At 45.8% G+C, this 22148-nt stretch overlaps 1 protein-coding gene across 5 annotated transcripts in view; it reads right to left on the bottom strand.

Annotated features, from left to right (window-relative positions):
• Positions 1–6061: 6061 nt before the first annotated feature.
• The window catches only part of Kdm5c (lysine demethylase 5C), a 51048-nt gene continuing 34961 nt past the window's right edge, over positions 6062–22148 (bottom strand). For 2 of the 5 annotated variants that reach the window (XM_042684826.1, XM_042684827.1), the window contains exons 13-26: positions 17288–17407; positions 16988–17182; positions 14351–14532; positions 14138–14262; positions 13642–13789; positions 12559–12664; positions 11556–11914; positions 10805–10943; positions 9939–10118; positions 9640–9777; positions 8868–9467; positions 8506–8578; positions 8163–8362; positions 6062–8054 (exon numbers count right to left, since the gene is read on the bottom strand). In XM_042684826.1, the coding sequence (XP_042540760.1) occupies positions 7689–8054; positions 8163–8362; positions 8506–8578; positions 8868–9467; positions 9640–9777; positions 9939–10118; positions 10805–10943; positions 11556–11914; positions 12559–12664; positions 13642–13789; positions 14138–14262; positions 14351–14532; positions 16988–17182; positions 17288–17407 (2931 nt within the window). In that variant the 3' untranslated portion in view covers positions 6062–7688. The remainder of the gene's footprint in view (positions 8055–8162; positions 8363–8505; positions 8579–8867; positions 9468–9639; positions 9778–9938; positions 10119–10804; positions 10944–11555; positions 11915–12558; positions 12665–13641; positions 13790–14137; positions 14263–14350; positions 14533–16987; positions 17183–17287; positions 17408–22148) is intronic. The other 3 variants (XM_042684828.1, XM_042684830.1, XM_042684829.1) reach the window with 2 other exon arrangements.

Below are 22148 nucleotides of genomic sequence, written 5' to 3'. Positions count from 1 at the left end.
TATCTTCCATTACTATCCCCATCACTCTCTTCTCTTACTGAACTGCTCTCAAGCATGCTAGGGAACCTCCCTCTTCTGGGCATCTCTACTTGCTATTTCACTGCCTAGAAAACCCTTCCTTTTTAAAATAATCTGATGACTTGCCCAAGTGTTTGTATGTTCAAATGTCTTCTCCCTAGAGGTTTTGCTGGTCAATATATATATATATATATATATATATATATAAAGCAGCCCCATTCTCTTTGATTTTGTATCTCTATATGTGTTACGTCTTTCTACATGGCACTGATCACAACCTGGTATTTATTTACTGACTTATTTATTTGTGGTTAGTGTTTGTCTCTCCCCAGTAGATTGTAAGCTTCACAAAGCAGGGACTTCTGTTTGGTTACTGTATTCCAGTGCCAAGAACAGTGCATAGTAGTGATCAGGAAGCATTCAATAAATATTTGTGGAATAAAATGAGTGACTTGATTAATTACTGTGAAGGACACGCACAGAAATGCCTGGAAAAGTAGGGTACGAATGAGGGCATGTAATGCTGTGTGTGGGAGCTTGGATGCCATTGTACAGAAGGGTGAAGGGTAAGGGCTGAGAAGAAGCAGTGAAGACAGTGTCTGTGTTTTGTGTGTGTGTTCAAGCTGGTACTAAGACTTGTGTGGACTCTGTCCCTTAGCTTTTCACTGAAGGTTAATGTCCTACCACTTGCCACAGCTCCACTTCCAGTTTCTTTGTGGTTAACTGGAGAAAAAAGTCTCCTGGACTTTCGTGCCCTGACTAGAACTGTTCCTCAGATCTCAGCCTCAAGTAGTTAGTATTATAGGTATGAGTGACCAAAATCTGGCATTTTTTTCCATTTGTAAGGTACCAACAGGTAGTGAGATTTTAGTCCTAACTTTACTCCTCAGCCCCTTAGAGACTAGCCTGGTTGCAGTGTTACCTGTGCACCTCTTTGGATTATTATTTTATGTAATGTGTGGTCTACTCCTTCCCTTTTGATAACCCACTAATTTCATCGGTACGTTGTCAGTATTTAGAGCCTTGTGGCATGCCACTAGAGACTACTACTACTATTACTACTACTCCTACTACCTACTCGAGAGTCTGAGAGCAAAAAGCCAGAAGCAGAGTCATGCTTTAAGTGGTAGGGCACCAGCCTTGAGTGGAAAAGCCAAGTGAGAGTACAGGTCCTTAGTTCAAGCCCTAGTACTGGCATAAAAAGGAAAGGAAGAGTGGATCTATTTTGTGCATGAACACCTGAACACAGAACTCCAAATGATATGTGCAAGCTGTGCTGCCCATGGGGATGTGTGTTAACTGTCATCTCAGTTCCATGGTGTTACCTATGTGCAGCAACACTCCACCTCCAAGGTCTGGAAGATGCATGTAAGCTGCGTGAACAGTGGGATCATGTTCCCACAGGCTGGATTGCCATCCCTCTCACCTACACCTGAGGTTTCATGGGGAGTTCACTGTAATGAGCTAAGGATACAACATTAACCCTTGGTTATAGATGTGAATGTTACAGATGGCTCTACAGAATATGCAGAAATGGTTGGTGACAGAGCGCCACTTAAGTTCAGAAATATACATAGCTTCCCACTGAGTAGTTGCTAATGACTTGGTTATCTGGTCAAGGATTTGGGGACACCATGAATCATTAAGTGGTTTATGGATATCTCTCTTGAACAGGCACACACTGTGATACTAGTGATTCCTGTCCCGCATAAACAGGCACCAAAAAGAATCTGTCATGGACGACCATATCAATTAAAGATGTTCTGTGCATGCCAGTCAACTTCTATCTTGCCAGCCTTTGCCTTGCCCAACAGACTCCTGAACAAAATGACCATAATGACAGGTATGGGCTCCACAGTTCTTCCACTAAGGCCAATCTGGCTATGTCACTGCTGAATTTGTTCAACCTTCCATAAGAAAAGAAACTTCATATTCTTCTATGGATAGGTCTTTTTCCTTTTTGAGCCAGTACTGGAGCTTGAACTCGATTTCATTCAGCTTTTTCACTCATAGTTGACACTATCACTTCAGCCACACCTCTATCGCCAGCTTTTTTGCTGGTTAATCAGTGATAATAGTCTAGGATTTGTCTGCCTATACTGGCTCTGAGCTGAGATTCTCAGATTCTCTCCTGTGTAGCTAGGATTATAGGCATGAGCCACTGGTGCCTGGCTTTGTTTTTTCTGAGACAGGGTACGGGCCTAGAACTTGCAGTCCTCCTGCCTCAGCCTCCTGAATGCACCACCATGCCTGGCTTTATTTATTAATGGCAGCTGATTAGAGAATACAAGATGGGCTGGGAAGGTGGCTCAGTAGTAGAGCGCTTGCCTTGCATGCATGAGGTCCTGGGTTCGATTCCTCAGCACCACATAAGCAAAAAAGAAAAAAGCCGGAAGTGGCGCTGTGGCTCAGGTGGTAGAGCGCTAGCCTTGAGCTGAAGAGCTGAGGGACAGCGCCCAGGCCCAGAGTTCAGGCCCCACGACTGGACCCCCCCAAAAAAAGAGAATACAAGATGAGAAGAAGCCATTATACCTCCACATTTTTTTCTGGCAGAAAGAAGACTGGATAAACAGCTTAACTGCAAACATTTAAAACATGAAACAGGAAGGAAGGGACTAAAGGTAGAACCAACAGCTCCTGGCCAATTCCCAGGCCTTAAAAATCTAATCAAGAAACTTTCATTTGGTCAGCTGGATTTCAGACTTGTAATATACCAGCAACTCTTATGTCTCACCCCTCCCCCACCATTTTGAACTGGAATATCTTGTTATCCTATACTAGCTCCACCTCCACCATTATGAGTGTTGGGCACAGATGATTTGCCTCTTAAATTTCACAAGTCTACACATAGAGAAAAATAGTACTTAAGGAGCCACATGTAAGGAATACATTCAAGGCTCTTCATGCCCATTTGGACCTGATTTAGATGATTGATCTGAGCTATGTGTGCGTGTGCCCACACACACTGTACTGGAACTTGAACTCAGGGCCATACACTCTCATTCAGTGTTTTTGCATGATCATAGCTGACCTTCTGTCACTTCAGCCATACCTCCAGTCTGGCATTTTGCTTGTTAGAGATATAGTCTTGTGAACTTTTCTGTTGTCTGGCTTTGAACCTCTATCCTCTAGGCTTCAGCCTCTTTAGTCCCCAGGATTACAGGTGTGGGCCACTGATAGCCAGCTCTAATGACTTCACTTCTAATGAACAGACTTGCGATAGAATGTCACTTCTGAGATTTGGTTATGAAGATTGTGACTTTTATCTCAAATCTGGGCACTGCCCCATTCTGTTTCTTGCTTATCTTACTTGCCCCCAATGAAGCAAGCTGCCATGTTGTGTGCTGCCCTATGAAAAGATCCACATGGCAAGGAACTAAGTAACACCTATCCAACAACTATCCATCAGGAGGCCGTCCTGCCCACAACCACAAGAGGGAGCTCACAAGTAGATCCTTCCCCAACCAAGCTTTGCGATGAATGCAAACTCAGCTGTCACTTTGATTGCAGCCTGACTGTAGCTTGTAATAGAAATTCAGCTAAATTGTGCCCAGACATCAAACCCACATTAAAGGGTGAGAAATATTAAAACCATGAAAATATATTTTTGGGAGGTCCAGTCGTGGGGCCTGAACTCTGGGCCTGCCCTCAGTTCTTCAGCTCAAGGCTAGCGCTCTACCACTTGAGCCACAGCGCCACTTCTGGCTTTTTTCTTTTTGCTTATGTGGTGGTGAGGAATCGAACCCAGAGCCTCATGCATGCAAGGCAAGCGCTCTACCACTGAGCCACCTTCCTAGCCCCCATGAAAATATTTTAAGTCACCCTTTTGAGGTAATTTGTGATGCAGCACTCCAGAATACAATCATGGAAGGTTTAGAGAACATGACCAAGTCAGTCTGGCTATAGTACTGATATCCCAACCTACCAACAGTAAATATCAACAGCAAGTCCCCATTATAGTCCTAGTCAGACTATTCTGGCCCCCTTCTGACATGCAGAACAGGGCTTATATTCAGAGGTAGGAAATTTTCAGGCCTATCAAGCTGTCTGTACCTGACCTATTAACTGATGTATTTTGCATGATGAGATGAGTCTATTGAGGACTTGGCAAAGTATCTCATGTACAGCTTTGCAGACAGGAAGGTGTTCACAAAGGGCTACTTGCTTTTTCTGAAACCTAAGAGCCTCATACGCAAAGGCTCTCAATCCCTTTTCTCTGATCCATCACAATTTTGGGTCTTCTGCAAAGCATGGCCAGTGTTTATCCTTCAGGGCTACTGATCATTGTCCTGACACAGGTCCCACCCCATAAAGTGGCATCCTGTACCAACGAACTTTTTATGGGTTCACATGAAGTGGGGCTCTGACTAATCCTGTCTGCATTTTTCTGAGTAAACTATACAGGTTCCTTGCCTACAAGTGAAGACAGAGGACTCAAAACCTGGATGTTGCCACCAGGAACTTCCAGTATATTGAGTCTGAAGATGGGAGGAGATAATTCATTCTATGTATCTACCACTAAGGCACAGCAGAAGCACTAATAAAGTGGGATGTCAGTTTTGCCTGAGGAAGTCTGGGGAGTCTTCAGTAATGTCTCTTCCTGTCCCCTGGTCACCAGCAAACTAAGAAGCCACCCTGACAATTGTAGCTGTCTGCAAGGATGCAACAAGGTGGGCTCTCTAAAGTAGAAAATTATTTTGGGGTGAGAAGATACTTCCTCAGCTTCATCTCCATGTCCCGCTCATTTGGGGCTCCCCTGAGACAATGATTCCCAGGTCAGTGTCTGGGAAAGAAGGCTGGAAAAATGCAAGAGATTGCATCAGATGAGTCTTGCACAATGATGGCTATAGCCTCCCCTGCAAATTTCATGACATATATGTAGACTGTGAAGGAGGCATAAAGTATGAGGACGAAATAGAAGGTGCCAAAATGGGAATGCTTCTTGTAAAAACTGGGATGAACTCTCCATCAAGCTGAACATTTCTCTACACTGAGAGTTGCTGTGGGTTATAGGCAGTTATCTCTTCCATTCAGCTGGCTACCTTGTAGTAAAGTGGCAGGGGAGTTAAGATGGCCCCCTTTGTGCCCATGCCACTTCTTGTGTCACCTCCTTGTACCCTCTTATCATGGTCAGTTCCGGAAAGCTAGGCAAAAGGCTAGCTTTTCCCCCTTGTCTGGAACCTTGGGTCAAACTGAGCCCAGGACGAGGTTATTCACTGCATTTTGTCTTTCGGTCCAGTGCCTAGACTAAAAGACTGACGGGATAAGGCAAGCTTGAACCACGTTCCCACCACTCAACGCTGCCAAAATGTGACTGTTTGACCACTAGGTTTCTATTGAAAATCCTGGGAAGGGGGAGAGATGGAGCAAAATGAGACCTCTATATATATATGAGGAAGGAGCAAAATAACAGTGGCAATTGCTGGGTGCTGGTGGTTCATCCCTGTAATCCTAGCTATTCAGGAGGCTGAGATCTGAGGATTGAAGTTCAAAGCCAGCCCAGGCAGGAAAATCCATGAGACTCATCTCCAATTAACCCCCAGAAAACCCAAAGTAGAACTATGGTCAAAGTGGTAGAGTTTTAGCTTTGAGCAAAAGAGCTCAGGACAGTACCCAGGCCCTGAGTTTAAGCCCCACAATCAACCAAAAAAAATTAACCTCAAAAAAGAAAGTGGCAATGTGCTGAGCTTCTGGCCTTTGCCCTTCAACACACCTGTGCAGCCCCTAGGAGAGGAGGGAAAGTCCTTGGGAGCCTCAATTGATGGAGAGGAGAGCTAGCTGCCTACCACAGCAAGCTCTCTAGGCTCTTGTCTCCTTATGTCCTGGACAGGACCAAGGATCCCTTTATAAATCTGGTAGAAACTGGTTAGTCTTCTTGCCTAAAAAGCACATGCATGCAAACACAAAAAGGTGATCAAATCTCTAGGGTCAGTGGCTGATGCAGTACAGCAGCCTCATCTTTTGAGGCTCAAAAGGGAGAAAATCTGACAGGTTTGAAACCACTATGGTAAGTGAAAGAAGCCAGACACAAAGGACCACATAGTGTATAATTTCATTTATATAAAACGTCCAGAATAGGTAAAGAGGGAAAATGGGAAGAACCTAAGGGATGTGAAGGTTTTTTTGGAGATGATAAAAATGTTCTCAATTTTTTTTGCAGTGATGTTTTTGCACAACTCTGTTAAATATACTAAAAGTTGCTGAATTGTACACTTAAAGAGAGGGAACTATATGGTATGTGAGTTTTATCTCAATAAAACAAGTGTTTAAAAAGAGAACTCCAGAATTACAAATAAGCACACATCTGCCCATTCATCCAGGGCAGAAAGAACAAGTGAGAAACATCAAGAGATAGGGCCTACATGGGTTAGTCAGAAAAGCATTCTAGAAAGAATGAGGTTATATATAATCTTGATCTTAAGAGTAATGAAGCAGTAGTGACACGATCAGTTCTACACTTTAGAAAACACTATCTGAACTCATTCAACTACACATTTAACAAGATGAACATTATGGCATGGAATTATACCTTAATGAAGCCATGGGGGGGGGGGGCTCCCTCTGAAAACAAGAGGGTATAGACTGGAGGGCACAAAGTTTGGGGAAGCTATTGTGCAGGTCAGGTGAGTGGGGCCAAAGCCCACCTGTTTGGAGACAGGGAACTGGCTTGGGGAGGCATTGGATGTCTTGCCCAAGGTTAAGGAGAAGCTGGTACGATGGATTCAGTTTCAGAACCCCTTGGCCCCTGGCCTCAGCCTCAGTGCTCCTGCTAGCACTACAGCTGCTCCACTGACAGGTGAGGGAGGCTCCACTCTCCCTTTAGAAGAGAAATGCACTTCAGAAACAGGTTTCCAAAAAAATGTTGCTAAGGGTTTTATTTCTAACAAGAGGAAAATAATAAAATAAAATTAAAATAGGCTTCAGTTGGAACCAAGTTTCTTTTTTGTTTTCCTTCTGAACAAATTAATTACACACCGACAATCTTCTTTTATTACAACATGAACCCAGGAGGAGGAAAGGATAGGGGGAGGACAGGGAGGAAGGGTTGAGGCAGGTGTGAGGACAAGCACCAAAAGCCTTCTTCAGACCACAAGGAGCCCTGCTGAGCCCCCACCCCACCCCCAAACAAATTCATAGAAAATAAAAAAACTGAGCACAGCTATGTGAAGTTTCCTCCTCCTGGGTGGAAAAATCAGGGAAAAGGGAAAAGGGAAAAAGGTGAGGGTGAAGGGAGGAGGGCAAAAGGGAGGAGGCAAATGAGTGAGAGGGGGTGTAGAGGTTAGTGTAGCATGGCCTGGCCAGGGCTAGAACTGGGAAGAAGGGAGAGATTTCCCCCAGTTTGCATATGCACTGGCCTTGTCTCTGGAATGGTGCTGGCCCAGCCCCAATGACCCCCCCCCTTCCCACCTGCCTATCTGCCTCAGGTGTCTGGGAATGCTGGTTAGAGGTTACCAGGGATGGGGGTGGGACTCCAGGGGCCGGCCCCCAGGAGCTGAGGTCTGAACAATACCTTGGAGTCAGAATATAAAAGTCAAGGGACTCAGGGAAGAGAGGGAGCCTCCCCCCACCCACCCACCTCCAAGAAAGCAGGCTTGATGGTCAGAAAGAGGATCCTTGAGGCCAGGAGTGGGGGAAGGGTCTGTTAGGGTCTGTGCTAGGCTCAGCCACTGTCACAACTGTTGCTGAGGAGGCTGCTGTGGGCAGGACATATGCAGCCGGGAAGTCAGAGTAGAAAAGGGGGCTGTGGGGTCTACAGTGGCCCCTAGTGCTGGTTCCAAGCCATCCTGGTTCTCCTGGGTGTTGGAACTGCCAGTGGTGGGGAGGGGTACAGGAGGGGCCTCACCCCCAGTTTCCTCCTCCAGCTCGTCCTCCTCCTGGGCTTCCTCGGCCTCTGGCCCTGAGCTTCGTACCCTCTTTGGCTCTAGCTCCTCTCGGGCTGGGTCATCGGCCTCCCCACCCCGATCCACCTTCCGCCGCCGCCGCCTTTCCAGGGCCCGACCCCGAGCCCGACTCCCATGGCGTTCTGCCTTCTCCAGCTGTGATTATAGGTAGGCAGAAAGACAGGAATGTATAGGCTTGTATTAAGTCAGACCTGGGCATTGTGGGCCTGACCAGACCCTGCCCATGACTACATTCTTCCTCACCTCTAGAAGTGTGTGGATCCGCTCCAGGTTTGGAGGCTGCCCAGCCTGCAGGAGCTGCCAGATGCTGTGGTTCTCATCCAGGGTCACCTCAAGCAGGTCTCCCTCCATCATAAGCTCCTCCAGAGGGGCTCGAGTTGCCTCCGGCAGTTCCAGCACAGGACCAGTCAGTTGTGGCAACAGCGAGGACAGCAGCTCCAAATCTGAGGATGGATGGTGGGGACAGGTATGGGTCAGAGGCAGCCATTTGCTCATCTCTCCTACAACCACTACAGAGCAGAGGACCACAGGGGGTCACTCTGGTGATCATGAGTCAATATCCTACCCACACTACAGCTACACGTACCTCTCTTACCTGAGCCCTCCTCTGTGGCTACCTTCTCAGGACTGGTCACACTGTCTCCATTCTCCAACAAGCCCTGGACATGCATAGGAGAGCAGGTATGGGCACGGAAAACTTGAACACAAGAACCAGGAACTATTCTTTTTCCCCCAACCCCAATCCTGGAAGCCTCCACCTCCCAGAGAAAGGGAGACATGGGCTTGCCAACAGAGAGAATCTAGGGGTGTGGACTGACACAGGATGGGGAAGGGAGGCTGAGCCAAAAGACACTGAACACTGGAAAACAGAAGCAAAGCTGGAGCCTAAACAGATGTAGGGGCTAGGAGACAGGAATAGGAGGGGAAGAGCTGGGCTGAGTAGCTTACCTTAGGCACATCCTTGCCACTGCTCTCTCTCAGAGAGTCAGAGGCAAGGTCTGCAGGGTAAGTAGGGGGCTCCTCGGGACTGGGTTCAGCCTGGAGCTGTTGGTGGAGCTCAGCCAGCCGTCCCAATAGAGCAGTCACGTCCTCAGAGGCTAGAGCCTGTCTGGCACGGCCTTGCCAGCTGATGGCCCTCTCTGTGAGGCACTGTAGGGCCTCACCCTCAGGCAGCCGCACAGGCAGTCTCTGCAGGGCTACCAGCAGTGCCAGGATGGTCTCCAGGCGTGGGCGCCGTGAGCGCATGCACAGTGGGCACAAGAATTTGGTGTCCCATTCCCACCAAGCCAGCAGTGGGGATGAGGTGGGACTGGGCCTTGGGTAGCTGAGGAGGCGGGGCACTGTCACACACCGCCCATGGAACCAGTCCTGACACAGGTCACACTGCAGAGCTCCCACCCCGGCCGGCACTTGCCCACACACACAGATGGAGGTCGCAGAAGTGGCTGTGGTCGATGATGCCAGTGGACTGGGCTTGGCTGAGTTGGTGCGGCGCAGCTGCAGGATACCCTCCTTCTCCTTCTGCTCCCCCTCCTTGAAGGCCACGATCTGCCGTGCCCAGGATAGGGGGAGAGTAGGTTAGTTGCCTGTCCCCTCAAACATCCCACTCCAAAAGCAAGAGAACTGAGGCTCAGGAGCAAGCGGTCTGCCCATGGTCACCCGGCTCAGACACTCTTATCATTGCCAGGCTCTTCACCCATCTGTGTCTTAAGCATCTTACCACAGAGCCTGGGTCCCTGAGGTCCTGCGCAGACAGCCCCAGCAGCTCTGTGTCAGATTTGTATAACCCCAGCTCCTTCTCCATCCACCGGCTGCGCTTGGTGCTGTCTGAGCCGGCGTCTGCACACGGGCAGAGCACCTGAGGCAGGCAGACAGAGGGGGGATGACCGGGCTTCTCTATGTCCCACACCCTCTCCTCCCCTCCCGAGTGTCCCTTCAAACCCCATGTTGTCATAGAAGCCATCTCACAACAGCCAGACCAGGCAAGGGGAGGCAGTAGGTGAAGGTGCCAGGCCTCACCTCCAGCAGCGTGTAGCAAGAATTCTTCTTGAGGAAGGTCTTGGAAGCCTTCTCCCTCCAAGAGTGCGCCGTCAGTACCTGCAGCTCCAGCTGTCTCAGTTCCTCTAGTCCCACAGGGAGGTCCCGGCCCACAGCCACCAGGCCCTCCAAGTCATCCAAGCAGGGGTAGTGGTCACCATTCTGGATAGAGGGACAAGAAGAGTAAGCTGAGTGTCTACCTTGCAATATCTAGCGATACTTACTCCATGCTGGGCCCTGAGCTGGGAAGATGAACTGAATTCAACAGTCCTAAGGCAGAAACAACAGGCCATGTGTTCAGGAACACCCACATACCTCTGTACCCTAACACTTCCATCTACTGGCACGTTCAGTGTAGGACACCAGACTAGCTGTATGCCATGGCCTGCCTCTTCCCCCCTCCTGCAGGTACCTGTGGTGTTCCACTCCCATGCGACCTGCCTCTCTTACCCCACTAGCCTCATCCTAACCAGCAACCTCATTTATGAGATTCTCTCATATTGTTTTCTAAGTACATTTTGCCTTTTCCCAATATGCTGCACCCCCTTTTTCTCTCTAGCCCAACTCAGAGTAGGTGTCATCTCTCCCTGGCTAGACAAAAGACCTGGGGTTAAGGCTAGGAAGGTGGCTCAGTGGTAGAGTGCTTGCCTTGCATGCATGAGGCCCTGGGTTCAATTCCTCAGCACCACATAAGCAGAAAAAGCCAGAAGTGGCGCTGTGGCTCAAGTGGTAGAGGTTTAGCTTTGAGCTGAAGAGCTGAGGGACAGCGCCCAGGCCCAGAGTTCAGGCCCCACGACCAACAACAACAAAAAAAAGACCTGGGATTAGAGTCAAGGTAAGGTTCTCACTTGGATCTCATCCACATCAGCAATCCATGCCCGGGCCTTAGCAAGAGCCTCCTTGAGAGCCTGAATATTAGGCAGGTGAACAGGGATGTTTTCTGCTTCACGGATTATGGCCTCAAGTGTGGCTGGTGGATGCTTCTGCCTAAAGGTAGGAACAAAGAACAAGAGGACCCAGTTTGGCATGGTCTACTGAGCAAAGCCAAGCCTGACTACCAGAAATGTAGAAACAGACCCACTGAGTACTTGTTATTTCCACTGCTATTTGGATCTACTTGCCCTTATCTTGCCAGGGAGAGGTGGCAGGCCCTGTACCCACCTAACCATATGTACCTATTCATCCTTCTATCACAGCTATTTCACCTTTACCTCTCTGCCAGTGTGTCGGTCAGCTGGAAGTGTTTGCATACTTGGGTGCATGACCTGTGGTTGCAGTCTGTCAGATGGTGCCATGTGTGGCACCTATCACCTTCTTGCGATCTGTGTTTTCTATACATGAGTGCATGCCAGCCTACAGGGCTAGTCTTCTATGCATTATTTGTTTCTGTTCTCCATGAGCCTACCCCTACCCTCTGTATACATAGATTTAAAAATAAAAGTAAGTTTTATAAGAAAACTTCTAAGCTTTCAAAAACAAGTAAGAGTCAAATACATAGAATGTGTGTGATGTCCACAGCTACCCATGACAGTCATCTTCAAGTTCCCCACTAAACTCGGAAAGGTGTCATAGGGCAGGGAGGGGAATAGCTGGACCTACCTGGCTTCCAGGCAGAGGTGGGCTTTCTCCTCCCAGCGTTCAGCAATGGTCAGCAGCTCCTGAAGCTCAGCCCGGGCCTTATCCACAGCAGAGCTAGGGGCAACACTGGCACCCGCAACCAACAGTCCCCGCATGACAGCCAGGGTGCCCCTTCGGGCAGAAGGGGCCAGTGTGCGTTTTACCTCATCCAGCCACCGTGCCTGTTCCACCTGCCGCTGGAGCTGCTGGGCCTCAGGCACCTCCACCCCCAGCTGCTGCCCTCTCTCCAACAGGGATTGCAGTAGCCCAGGATTGGAGGGCAGTGAGGCCAGGGCCTCACACGCTTCAGCCTGGTAGGCCTCCACCTGTTCCAGGATGCCCTGCCAGAGTACAGGATGAAGAACAAACTCCTCAGCTGGGCCCACCTAGAGATCCCATGACCACATATTGTTGCCCTGCTTCCATTCTTCCCCTACAAGCTTGAGGAAACAGGGAATCTGACACAGGCCGTACTCTACTTCTCTAGGCTCCGTGACAGCAATTCCTAACACTGATTGCTTATTAGAATTCCCTATAAAATTTGTTAAAATGCATGGTCCTGGGTCTTATTACTAGAGATTATTTTAAAAGGCTGGTTATGAATTTGTGCCTTATTTCTATAAGGACTCTCAGAGCACTGTTAAGTCCCTATGCCCTATGCTATGCTTAGACATTGCACAAACCCTCATGTTTACACTGCCATCCCGTGCCTTTTCCATCCTATTTCTCCTCTCCTTTCATGAATTTTGCTCAATTTCCCAAACTTTCCAGGCCTAAGGAACACTAATGACTACCTCCATCAGGAAATCTTCCCCTTTACTCATACCCGTTCCTCAAATTCCACACCTCCTATTATTTCCTCATACACATACATCCTATCTCACCCAAATACTTTACACTTCCCCAAAGAATCCAGTGTAGCCTGCTACTCAGGTTTCCCAATTCCCCTAATCCCTCAGTAGTACTCCAGCCCACCTCTCCTCACCTTAACATCCCCAATCTGGTGCATGGCACAAGGAAGATTGTTCATCTGGTCCAGAAAGGCCCGAAGTTCAGCCAAGGTCATCTGTAGGCCAGCCACCCTGTGGGGGCTATGGAGTTTCACATGTAGAGTTCACATCCAAACCCAGTCCTCTCCCCTGATTTCTGTGCCAATAGTCAATAGCTTTCCTCACCACATCTGTCCATCTTGATTTTGCATTTTAGGGTTCCTCCAAATGCCCAGGTGGCAGGGAGGTGTTTTTTTTTTTTTGGTCTGTTGTGGGGCTTGAACTCTGGGCTTGGGCACTGTCCCTCAGCTCTTCAGCTCAAGGCGAGCGCCTACCACTTGAGCCACAGCGCCACTTCCAGTTTTTCTGGTGGTTTATTGGAGATAAAAGTCTCACGGACTTTTCCTGCCCGAGCTGGCTTTGAACCATGATCCTCAGATCTCAGCCTCCTGAGTAGCTAGGATTACAGGCGTGAGCCACCAGTGCCCAGCTCAGGGAGGGTTTTTAAATATAAGTTTCATTTTTTTCAGATGATGAAGGACATTAGGAGAGAGGGAATTATTTTTCAAGCTGCAGAGGAAGTTTAAAAACCCACTGACAGTAACAAAACCCAAAATTTTCCTTTTTGTTAAAATGGTGCTAAGACTCAAACCCAGAGCCTCTTCACATGCTAGGCAAGTGCTCTCCCACTGAGCAGACACACCCCTGGCATTTAGATTTTTCAATTCATACTCTACTGTGAACCTAAAGCTATGTAAGCTGATTCAAGTTTTATGTCTGTCCTGTTCTTCCCACTAAACATCCCCAACTTCTTGCCCACAAACTCTCTCAGCCTATCTCTCATATTTCCTACTGGTACTGAAAAAATAACTTCTGGCTTTCTTATTGCTCAGGCTCTCCTCTGCATGCTAAATTGTCTGGTCTCCTGCATTCTTCAACATTTCCTAAGCCATCTAATATTTGTGACTTCCTGCTAATGTTCTATGTACCCAATGGTATTCAGTCTGCCCCTTGTACTTTTCCAAGGTTACTGGATCCTCGGCAAGCTACCTCTGACCCAACACCTCAAGCCACCATACCCAGCTTCTTGGCCGCTGACCAATCCCAGAGCTCGGGACACGCAAGCCTCAGCCTCACTCAAGCAGTTCTTCAGTTGCTGCAGTAGCTCACTGTTAGGAAACCTTCGCTCACGGGCCTCAGACTCTAGTGCCCTTAGCTCTTCAAGACCTGGAGGAAGAATGAGAATAGTAGTGTTTAGTAAAGGTAGAGGAAGGGGGGTCAGGGAAAACAACAAAAAAAAGGGGGATCTGGGAATGTGGTTTAGCAGTAGAGTGTTTGCCTAGCATGCATGAAGCCCTGGGTTCAATTCCTCAGTACTACATAAGCAGAAAAAGCCAGAAATGACACTGTGGTTCAAGTGGTAGAGTGTTAGCCTTGAGCAGAAGAAGCTCAGGGACAGTGTACAACCCTGAGTTCAAGCCCCAGGACTGGCAAAAAAAAGGGAATGGAACTTGCCTGTGGAATCCTTCTGCCCCCTCTTGTCCTGCCCTTCCCACCCCCTAGCCAATCACTCACTGCGCTTTCGTCCATCTTCCACCTCTAGTGCCACTCGCACTTTGTTGGCCCAGGTGTCAAAGGACTCCGCTCGAACCTTCAGCTTATGCAGCATGGCAGGGAGCTCATCTAAGGTATACCGATAGCTGGGAAAGAGAACAAGGAAGACTACATTTGGCCCAGCTCTATATCCTTTGCTTTGTTCAATTTCCTCTGGGTAGGTCCCAAGCTCACCGCAGATACTGCCGACTACTGGAGCACTTGCAGAGGTCATTAATGTGGGAAAGGCAGACAAGACCATCTGGGCAATCATAGCAGGCTAGGGCAGACAGGAAGCATGTGGTCTTGCACTTGATGCACTGGCGCTCATCATCTGGGAGCAGTTCAAAAGCCTCTCGTTCGGCCTCTGTGATACCCTGGGGAATTCAATGTATACATCATATAGAACCAGACAAGGTAGCAGAAACCCCCATCTCAGCTACCACAGAGCCCCACTTTTAACTCAAATCTATGCTGAGGGTCATGAGGGTTAGGAGGACAAATATCACAGTGAACACCTGTCCACTGTGAGGAAATCAGCTTAAGATACAATCAGGTCAGTGTGGCTTGAGGCAGAATTTTATAGAGGAAGAAAAATCAGGTAAGATTCAAATCAGTACAAACCATTTTTTGGGTGAGAAAAGACGATGGAAAATAGTAAACCAAGGTACCAAAGCGGTGGCAATGTAGGAACTAGGAAATCATGCTGGCTTCCGGTTACTCAGCACTCACTATGTTCCAGGCACTGCTGCTTAGCAGACAGGAGAAAATAGGCATTCTGAGCTTAGACACATGCAATAAGATTTCCCAATAACTCAAGGACTTCGGGGTTGGGAAGGTGGCTCAGTGGTAGAGTGCTTGCCTTGCATGCATAAAGCCCTGGGTTCGATTCCTCAGCACTACATAAGCAAAAAGAAAAAAGCCAGAAGTGGCGCTGTGGCTCAAGTGGTAGAGCACTAGCCTTGAGCTCAAGAGCTGAGGGACAGCGCCCAGGCCCAGAGTTCAGGCCCCACGACCGGACCCCCCCCCCCAAAAAAAACCCTCAAGGACTTCATCTGCTGCTCAGAAAAAGCAACCTATTTCCAGAAAGAAGCTAGCTGTGTTGGACTAACTGAAAGATAATGCAATTATTAGTAAATTTCAGGATTTGAAAGGGAAATGTTGACTTAACAGTTTTGCCTTACATTCCAACTTTAACATCTACCCTCTGTATAAAGCTATCAGCCAAATGCAAATTAGAAATCCTGCACTTCCACTTATTTGTGTGACCATGTATAAACCTCTCTGTGTCTGTGCCATTATTTTCACTAGGGTGTTCCAATGATTAGTAAAACAAAGATGGTAAGTATATTAGTACTTTGAATTAAGTACCCAACAAATATTTATTATTAGTTGCTCTAATTTTCAGGTAAGAATATGCATCTCACAGTCATCATCTCACTGTAAAAAAGGAAGACTCTAAGTCACAGAGAGGGTGAGGATTTGACTGAAGTCAATTTTGAATCCAAAGAGAAAAGCTGAAGTCTCTGGATTTCTTTGGATCACTGGTTCTTGAAAGCTGGATGAAAACTGAGTCCTCCAGAAGAGTACTCAAACACATATAATCAGGTCTGAAGGATTCCAGAATTCATCTCTGATGGAAAGGTCAAGTTTACAAAACTCTGAACGTCAGGATGGAAGGTTTGTTTATTCTCCCTACCTTACTTTGGCTCTGTCAATTGTATGCCACAGCCACAGGACCATTATTCAATAACAACAAAGAAAATGATGCATGGAAAAACTTAAAAACTAGCACCACAACTAAGAAGGCCTTAACTTCTAACACCATTATAGCTAAAACACTTCCTACAGACCATACTCACAGGAAAGTTATACTTGAACATTAAATCAGAAGCTATTACCCAAAACAGCCAGAACTGACACCATAGCACCAGTATTCCTTTGTAATTCTTTTTCCATATTCTGGAGATCAAAGCCAAGGCCTTGTACATGCAAGGTTAACTGTTTCCCCACTGTTCTATACCCACAGCCCTTCTTTGTAATCTTCTAAAGGGTTCTCACTAAGTCAGTTTGCTAAGCAAATATGGGGCATGAAGGGAGCAGCTGAACCTACATAAGTGGACTTTATAGCTGTGCATAGCTGCCACTCAACTACATATACAACAGACATGTTTAAAAGAAATCTATTAAAGAAAGACTGTTTTCAATTTGGTAACATTATTGACCTAGAATTACTGAACCATCTGAATGTAAGAAAACGGCATTTCCTAAAAAAGTTCCATATTTATTTTTTTCATGTACCAGTAATAGCAGCTGCTGCCAGAAAAGGGAAGTAATAACAGTCTTTTCTGTAGATCACCACACTCAAGCTTTAAGACTTCCTTGTACTTAAGTGTGTATTTCATTTTATGAAGTGAGATTATCATTTACAGTGTACATAACTTGATATGGTGACCCAGATAATCAAGCAGAGGGGTTTTATGCATCTGTTTGTTTTGCTAGGTCATTTGCATAATGGAATGGCGGGTATACCAATACCTGCTAAAAGTCAGTTACTGCAGTATTATCTATGATCCACTCAATGTTCCAAAAAGATAAGCCTCTTTCCTATTTTTCAGATGGGGAAAATCACACTTAGTGAAGTAAAGTGATTGGTCTAAGTTTGCTGGTAAAGGGGAGAGTTAAGAAATGAAATAGTTTTCAGTTGAGGCGTGCCTAGTTCATTTCACCAAGCAAGAGTAAAGGTTTTATCTTTTCCTTCACATCACACTTGTCTTTCCCAATATCCCCCCAGGTAAGGGTGCCTAATTACAGCAATATCCCACCACTCACTTTCTCTAGCAGAGCCTTTCGTAGGCGCCGCTCCTCCTGCACCATTATGAACATCTCTTTATGTACGGCTGCTGCCAGGTTCAGGTCCAGCTTCTCAGGGCACGCAGCCATCTTGCAGATGAGCTCTTCATGGGAGAAGACGCAATATCTTCGGAGCCGGCGGTAGTGCTCAATGCACTGACGCCCAGCTGGCAGCTGTGAACAGGTGTCAAGTCTGGGGCCAAGTCTAAAGGAAGTGGTACCTCAGCTTTCCCACAACCTTTCTGTTTCTCCCTCCTACTCCACACACTCTGGACTCACCCAGTCAGCAGTACAAAAGTTGACAGCCTCAGCAAAGTTGTAGCCTTGGTTGAAGCCGCTGTGGTAAGCACGAGGAAAGGTGATGACGAATTCTCCTGCACACTGGTTTGTGCGAACAACCTAAGGAACAAGACAGCCTATGCAGTGAGATAAGAGATTTTCTAGTCTGCAGAAATCTGACCTAAGATAGGGTGCTTAAGAAAACAGTTTCAGGAAATACAGTATGACAACAGAATCCCATCCCTTTCAACTCTCAAAAAAAACCCCAAAACCCTCAGATTCTACTATCATCATTTTAATCTACGTGAACAGATAACATCCTGATTTGAGTTCAAATTAGAAATGAAGCCTATTTTGACTTCCAAGTAATTTTTGTGTGTGTGAGACAGTCCTGGGGCTTGAACTCAAGGGCCTGAGCACTGTTTCTCCCCTAGCATTTGTGCGCAAGGCTAACACTCGAGCCACAGCTCCATTGATTTTTCCTTTCTTGGTGATTAATTGGAGATAAGAGTCTTACGGACTTTCCTGCCTGTGCTGGTTTTGAATCGTGATCCTCAGATCTCAGCCTCCTCAGTAGCTAGGATTATAGGTGTGAGCCACTGGCAGCTGGCTCCCCAGTTTATTTTTTTATGAAAGTTTTTTCATTAAGCTGGCCAAGCTTTACATCAGTAGTCAAGAGATGAAGTTTAAGAGTCAAATGGTTCTGTGAGATTTGCTATAAAACCAGCAGATCCTGTCATACCTCCTGAGAGCCAATCACTTGTACCTTATTATTTTGGCACTGACTATAACAATCCTAAATAGTGTATTTCTAGGCTAGGTAAAAACAGCTTCAGGCTTCTCAATTTGCTTGGATTTCTATGTATATTATTAATCATTTAAACCCTACCTTGCTGACAAGTGTCCATTTTTTTTTTCTATACATTTCACCTTACTTTAGCACTCTCATGAAGCCTTCTGGGATTTTTTGTTGTTATTTTATTTTTGTTCATTTTCTTGAGACAAGATCTCACATGTAGATTAGGCTGGCCTGCAACTCACAAACCTCCTGTACCAGTTTCCAAAGTGTCTGAATTATAAGCATGCATCTTTGTGCAGCCATATGATCTGCTCAGATGTAGAGGAGCTGTTCTCCCAAGAATCTCACACTCCTGCAACATGTCTCTTGTTTCCTAGATCCTATGTACTCCTCTCTCTTGGTTCATTCCTTTGCTGTGCTTGAACATTTCTTTCAATGTCTTCCTGAAAAATGGTGGGAAGAAGTTTTTCTTTTGGGGAGGAGGAGGCAGTTTCTATTCTCAGCTCTCACACTTGACAGCATATAGTATTCTAAGATGAAAATCATTTGGGAATTTTGCTCTGGTCTTCTAGATTCCAGTCTTGCTTTTGAAAAAAATCAGAAGCCATTCTATTTTCTGATCTTTGAATGGTAAACCTATTTCTTCCTCAAGAAGTTATAGGACTCTTCTGGTCCCAGAGTTTGATAAGAAATTTTACAAGATTTATCTTGGTATGGATCTATTTTTATTCATGTACTGAGTAGATCTCTTTGATTGTGGTAAGTCTTATGGTCAAAGAAACTTTCTTGAACAGTTTCATTAGTGACTTGATCATCTCAGGTTTGTTTTTTTTGTGCGTGTGCCGGTCCTAGATATTGAACTCAGGACCAAGGCACTGTCCCTGAGCTTTTTGCTCAAGGCTAGAGCACTCTACTACTTGAGCCATAGCTCTACTTCTGGCTTTCTGGTGGTTACTTGGAGATAACAGTCTCACAGATTTTCCTGCCCAGGCTGGCTTCAAACCTTGATCCTAGAATTTATATCTAAACTCTTTAATTTTCTCTCCCTTTTCTCATCATTTTCTGGTGCTGGTCCTGGAGTTCAGACTCAGGGTTTGGCCTAAGCACTCTACCACTGAAGCCATGGCTCCATTTGTGGCTTTCTTTTTGGTGGTTAATTGGAGATAAGAGTTTCACAGAATTTCTTGTCCAGGCTGGCTTTGAATTACAATCCTAAAATCTCAGCCTCCTAAGGTAGCACGAGCTACCTGCAGCTGGCCCTTTTCCCATCTTTGCATTCCATTCTCTGGGAGAGTCTTCACCTATTTATTGTCTAAGCATTGCTTTTTTTTTGTTTTGTTTTGAGTTTTGCTATCATAGTTTTAATCTCCAAGAGCTTAGTAGCTTCACGGTATGCTGTTTATGAAAGTTTTTGGTATGCTCTTTTTAAAATAATATCCTGTTTTTGCTGTTTTGCAGTATGGTAGTCCCATTTTATCCAAAGATTATTTCTAAGACTGAGTGGTAACTTCAGATAGCATTGAACCCCTGATGTTTTTTTCCTAGATGCATACACAAATTTAATTAAGCAATGCTTTTGAGATTTCAAATGTTAAAACTAGCACAACTAGCACGTGTGCATGCATGTTAGTCCTAGGACTTGAACTCAGGGCCTGGACACTGTCACTGAGCTGTTTTGTTTGTCTAGTGCTCTACCACTCGAGTGACAGCTCCACTTCTGGCTTTTTGGTGGTTAATTGGAGATAGGAGCCTCATAAACCCTTATGCCCAGGCTGACTTCGAACCACATGACTTCGAACCACAAACCATGATCCTCAGATCTATGCTTCCTTAGTAGCTAGGATTAAAGAGGGGAGCCACTGGTCTCTAGCTTATTTCATTTAAAGAAAACATTGTAGAGCTTGTCTTTGATGTTTTGTTTCTCTTTTTCTTTGCAAGGATTGAGGCTTCAGCACAGGACTTGAGCTTGTGCTTTAAAACTCTTCATTCATGGTTTGCATTTTACCACTTAAGACATACCTCCAGTTCAGCATTTTACTCATCAATTGGAGATAGTCTTACAGACTTTTAGGCTGTGTCCTCTCAGTCTTCTAAGTAACTACGATTATAAGACTGAGTCACTTGCACCTGCCTTTTGGCATATGTGAATTCCCTCCACCACAATTGTACATTGGAGTAATTCCTAAATAAAATTATACAGCATGGATATACTGTACAAAAAGGAAAATTCATACTTCAGGCAGGCTAGATCAGGATGGTACAGGATTTCATCATGCTATTCAGAATAGAATGTAATTGAAAACTGATGACCTATTTATGGTTTGGAATTTCCCATTTAATATTTTTGGACTGCAACTGACCAGGGGTAACTGAAACCACAGAAAGCAAAATAATGGATAAGGGAGACTATATATGCTTACCTCTGAAGATAATAATAAGGTTTCAAAAAAAATGATGAGGTTTCTTTTCCTTTTGAAGTATTTCTCCCTGCCGGGCCTCTGTTTCTCCAAGTTGTTTTCTCCCTGTTTTTCTGGTTCTATTTTATTTTCATTGGTTATCTGTTAATCTGTGGCTACCTACTTAAATATAGAGGAAGAGACAAAAAACTGAATGGATGCACTAAGTACATAGGTGATGCTTATCAGCTTCACCATTTAGTCTGGGAAACTGTCATTTTTTTTCTTTCACACCAGTTAGATTCTCCAAAGAAAATTCACATTTAAATTTTTTTAATTTATTTATTCAATTTACTTATTTGCTGCCAGTCCCAGGGCTTGAATATAGGGTCTGGATGCGGTTCCTGAGCTGCTTTGTGCTCAAGGCTACCACTTGGGTGATGGCGCCACAGTAGCTTTTTCTGAGTAGTTTATTGGAGGTAAGAGTCTCACAGACTTTTCTGCCCGGGCTGGCTTTGAACTGCGATTCTCAGTTCTTAGCCTCCAGAATTGCAGGCATGGGCCACAAGTGCCCAGCTAAAACTCATTTTTATTTTTTTTAGGTCTGTCATGGGGCTTGACTCTGGGCCTGGGCGCTGCCACTGAGCTCTTCAGCTCAAGGATAGTGCTCTACCACTTGAGCCACAGCGCCACCTCCAGTTTTCTGGTCATTATTTAGAGATAAGAGTCTCACAGACTTTCTTGCCCGGGCTGGCTTTGAACTGCAATCCTCAGCCTCCTGAGTAGCTAAGATTATAGGCGTGAGCCACCAGTGCCCACTTCACTTTTTTTTTTGCCTGTAAGAAAAAAGGCCTGTCTGCCCATGTTCTAACAACCAAGGAAGATAATTGGAAACCTCAGTATCCAGTATGTACACAATGATAAATCCTAGTAAATTTTCACTTCAGTTCCATCCTTAACTGTACCTAAGGAGACCAAAGACTTCTCTTTTAACTTCTTCAGAAATAAATCTTTTTCATTAATTTCTTTTTATTTATTTTTGTTGGTCATGAGTCTTGAGCTCTGGGCCTGGGCACTGTCCCTCAGCTCTTCAGCTCAAGGCTAATGCTCTACCACTTGAGCCACAGTACCTCTTCTGGTTTTCTGGTGGTTTATTGGAGATAAGAGTCTCACGGACTTTCCTGTCTAGGCTGGCTTTGAACTGCAATCCTCAGATCTCAGTCTCCTGAGTAGCTAGGATTACAGGTGTGAGTCACCAGCACCTAGCATGAATTATTTATTTTTTAAGATTTTTTTATTAGCATAATTAGTTGTATAAGGGGGGGGTTCCACTGTGACATTCCCACATACATGTAATATATCCCAACAACCTCACCTCCTATATCAGTCTCCCTTAGCCCCTTCCTCTTAAAACAATTTCAGTTGGTTTCATAGTTCTATTTTCATACCTACTCATTCCCCCACTGTTTTATTTTTCTATCATTTTTTAGTGTGTATTAGTTATTCCAAGGGTTGTTTTTTGGCCAGCCCTGGAGCTTGAACTCGCAGGCTGGGCACTGTCCTTGAGCTTCTCTGTGCTCAAGGCTAGCAGTCTACCACTTGAGCCACAGAGCCACTTCCAGCCTTTTCTGTTTATGTGGTACTGAAGAATTGAACCCAGGGCTTC

This window comes from Dipodomys spectabilis, unplaced genomic scaffold, assembly GCF_019054845.1.
Source record: "Dipodomys spectabilis isolate Male_0828 unplaced genomic scaffold, ASM1905484v1 ptg000091l, whole genome shotgun sequence".
Classification (NCBI taxonomy): Eukaryota; Metazoa; Chordata; class Mammalia; order Rodentia; family Heteromyidae; genus Dipodomys; species Dipodomys spectabilis.
The sequence above is the reverse complement of the archived record's forward strand: the minus strand, read 5'-3'. Positions and strand labels throughout refer to the sequence as shown.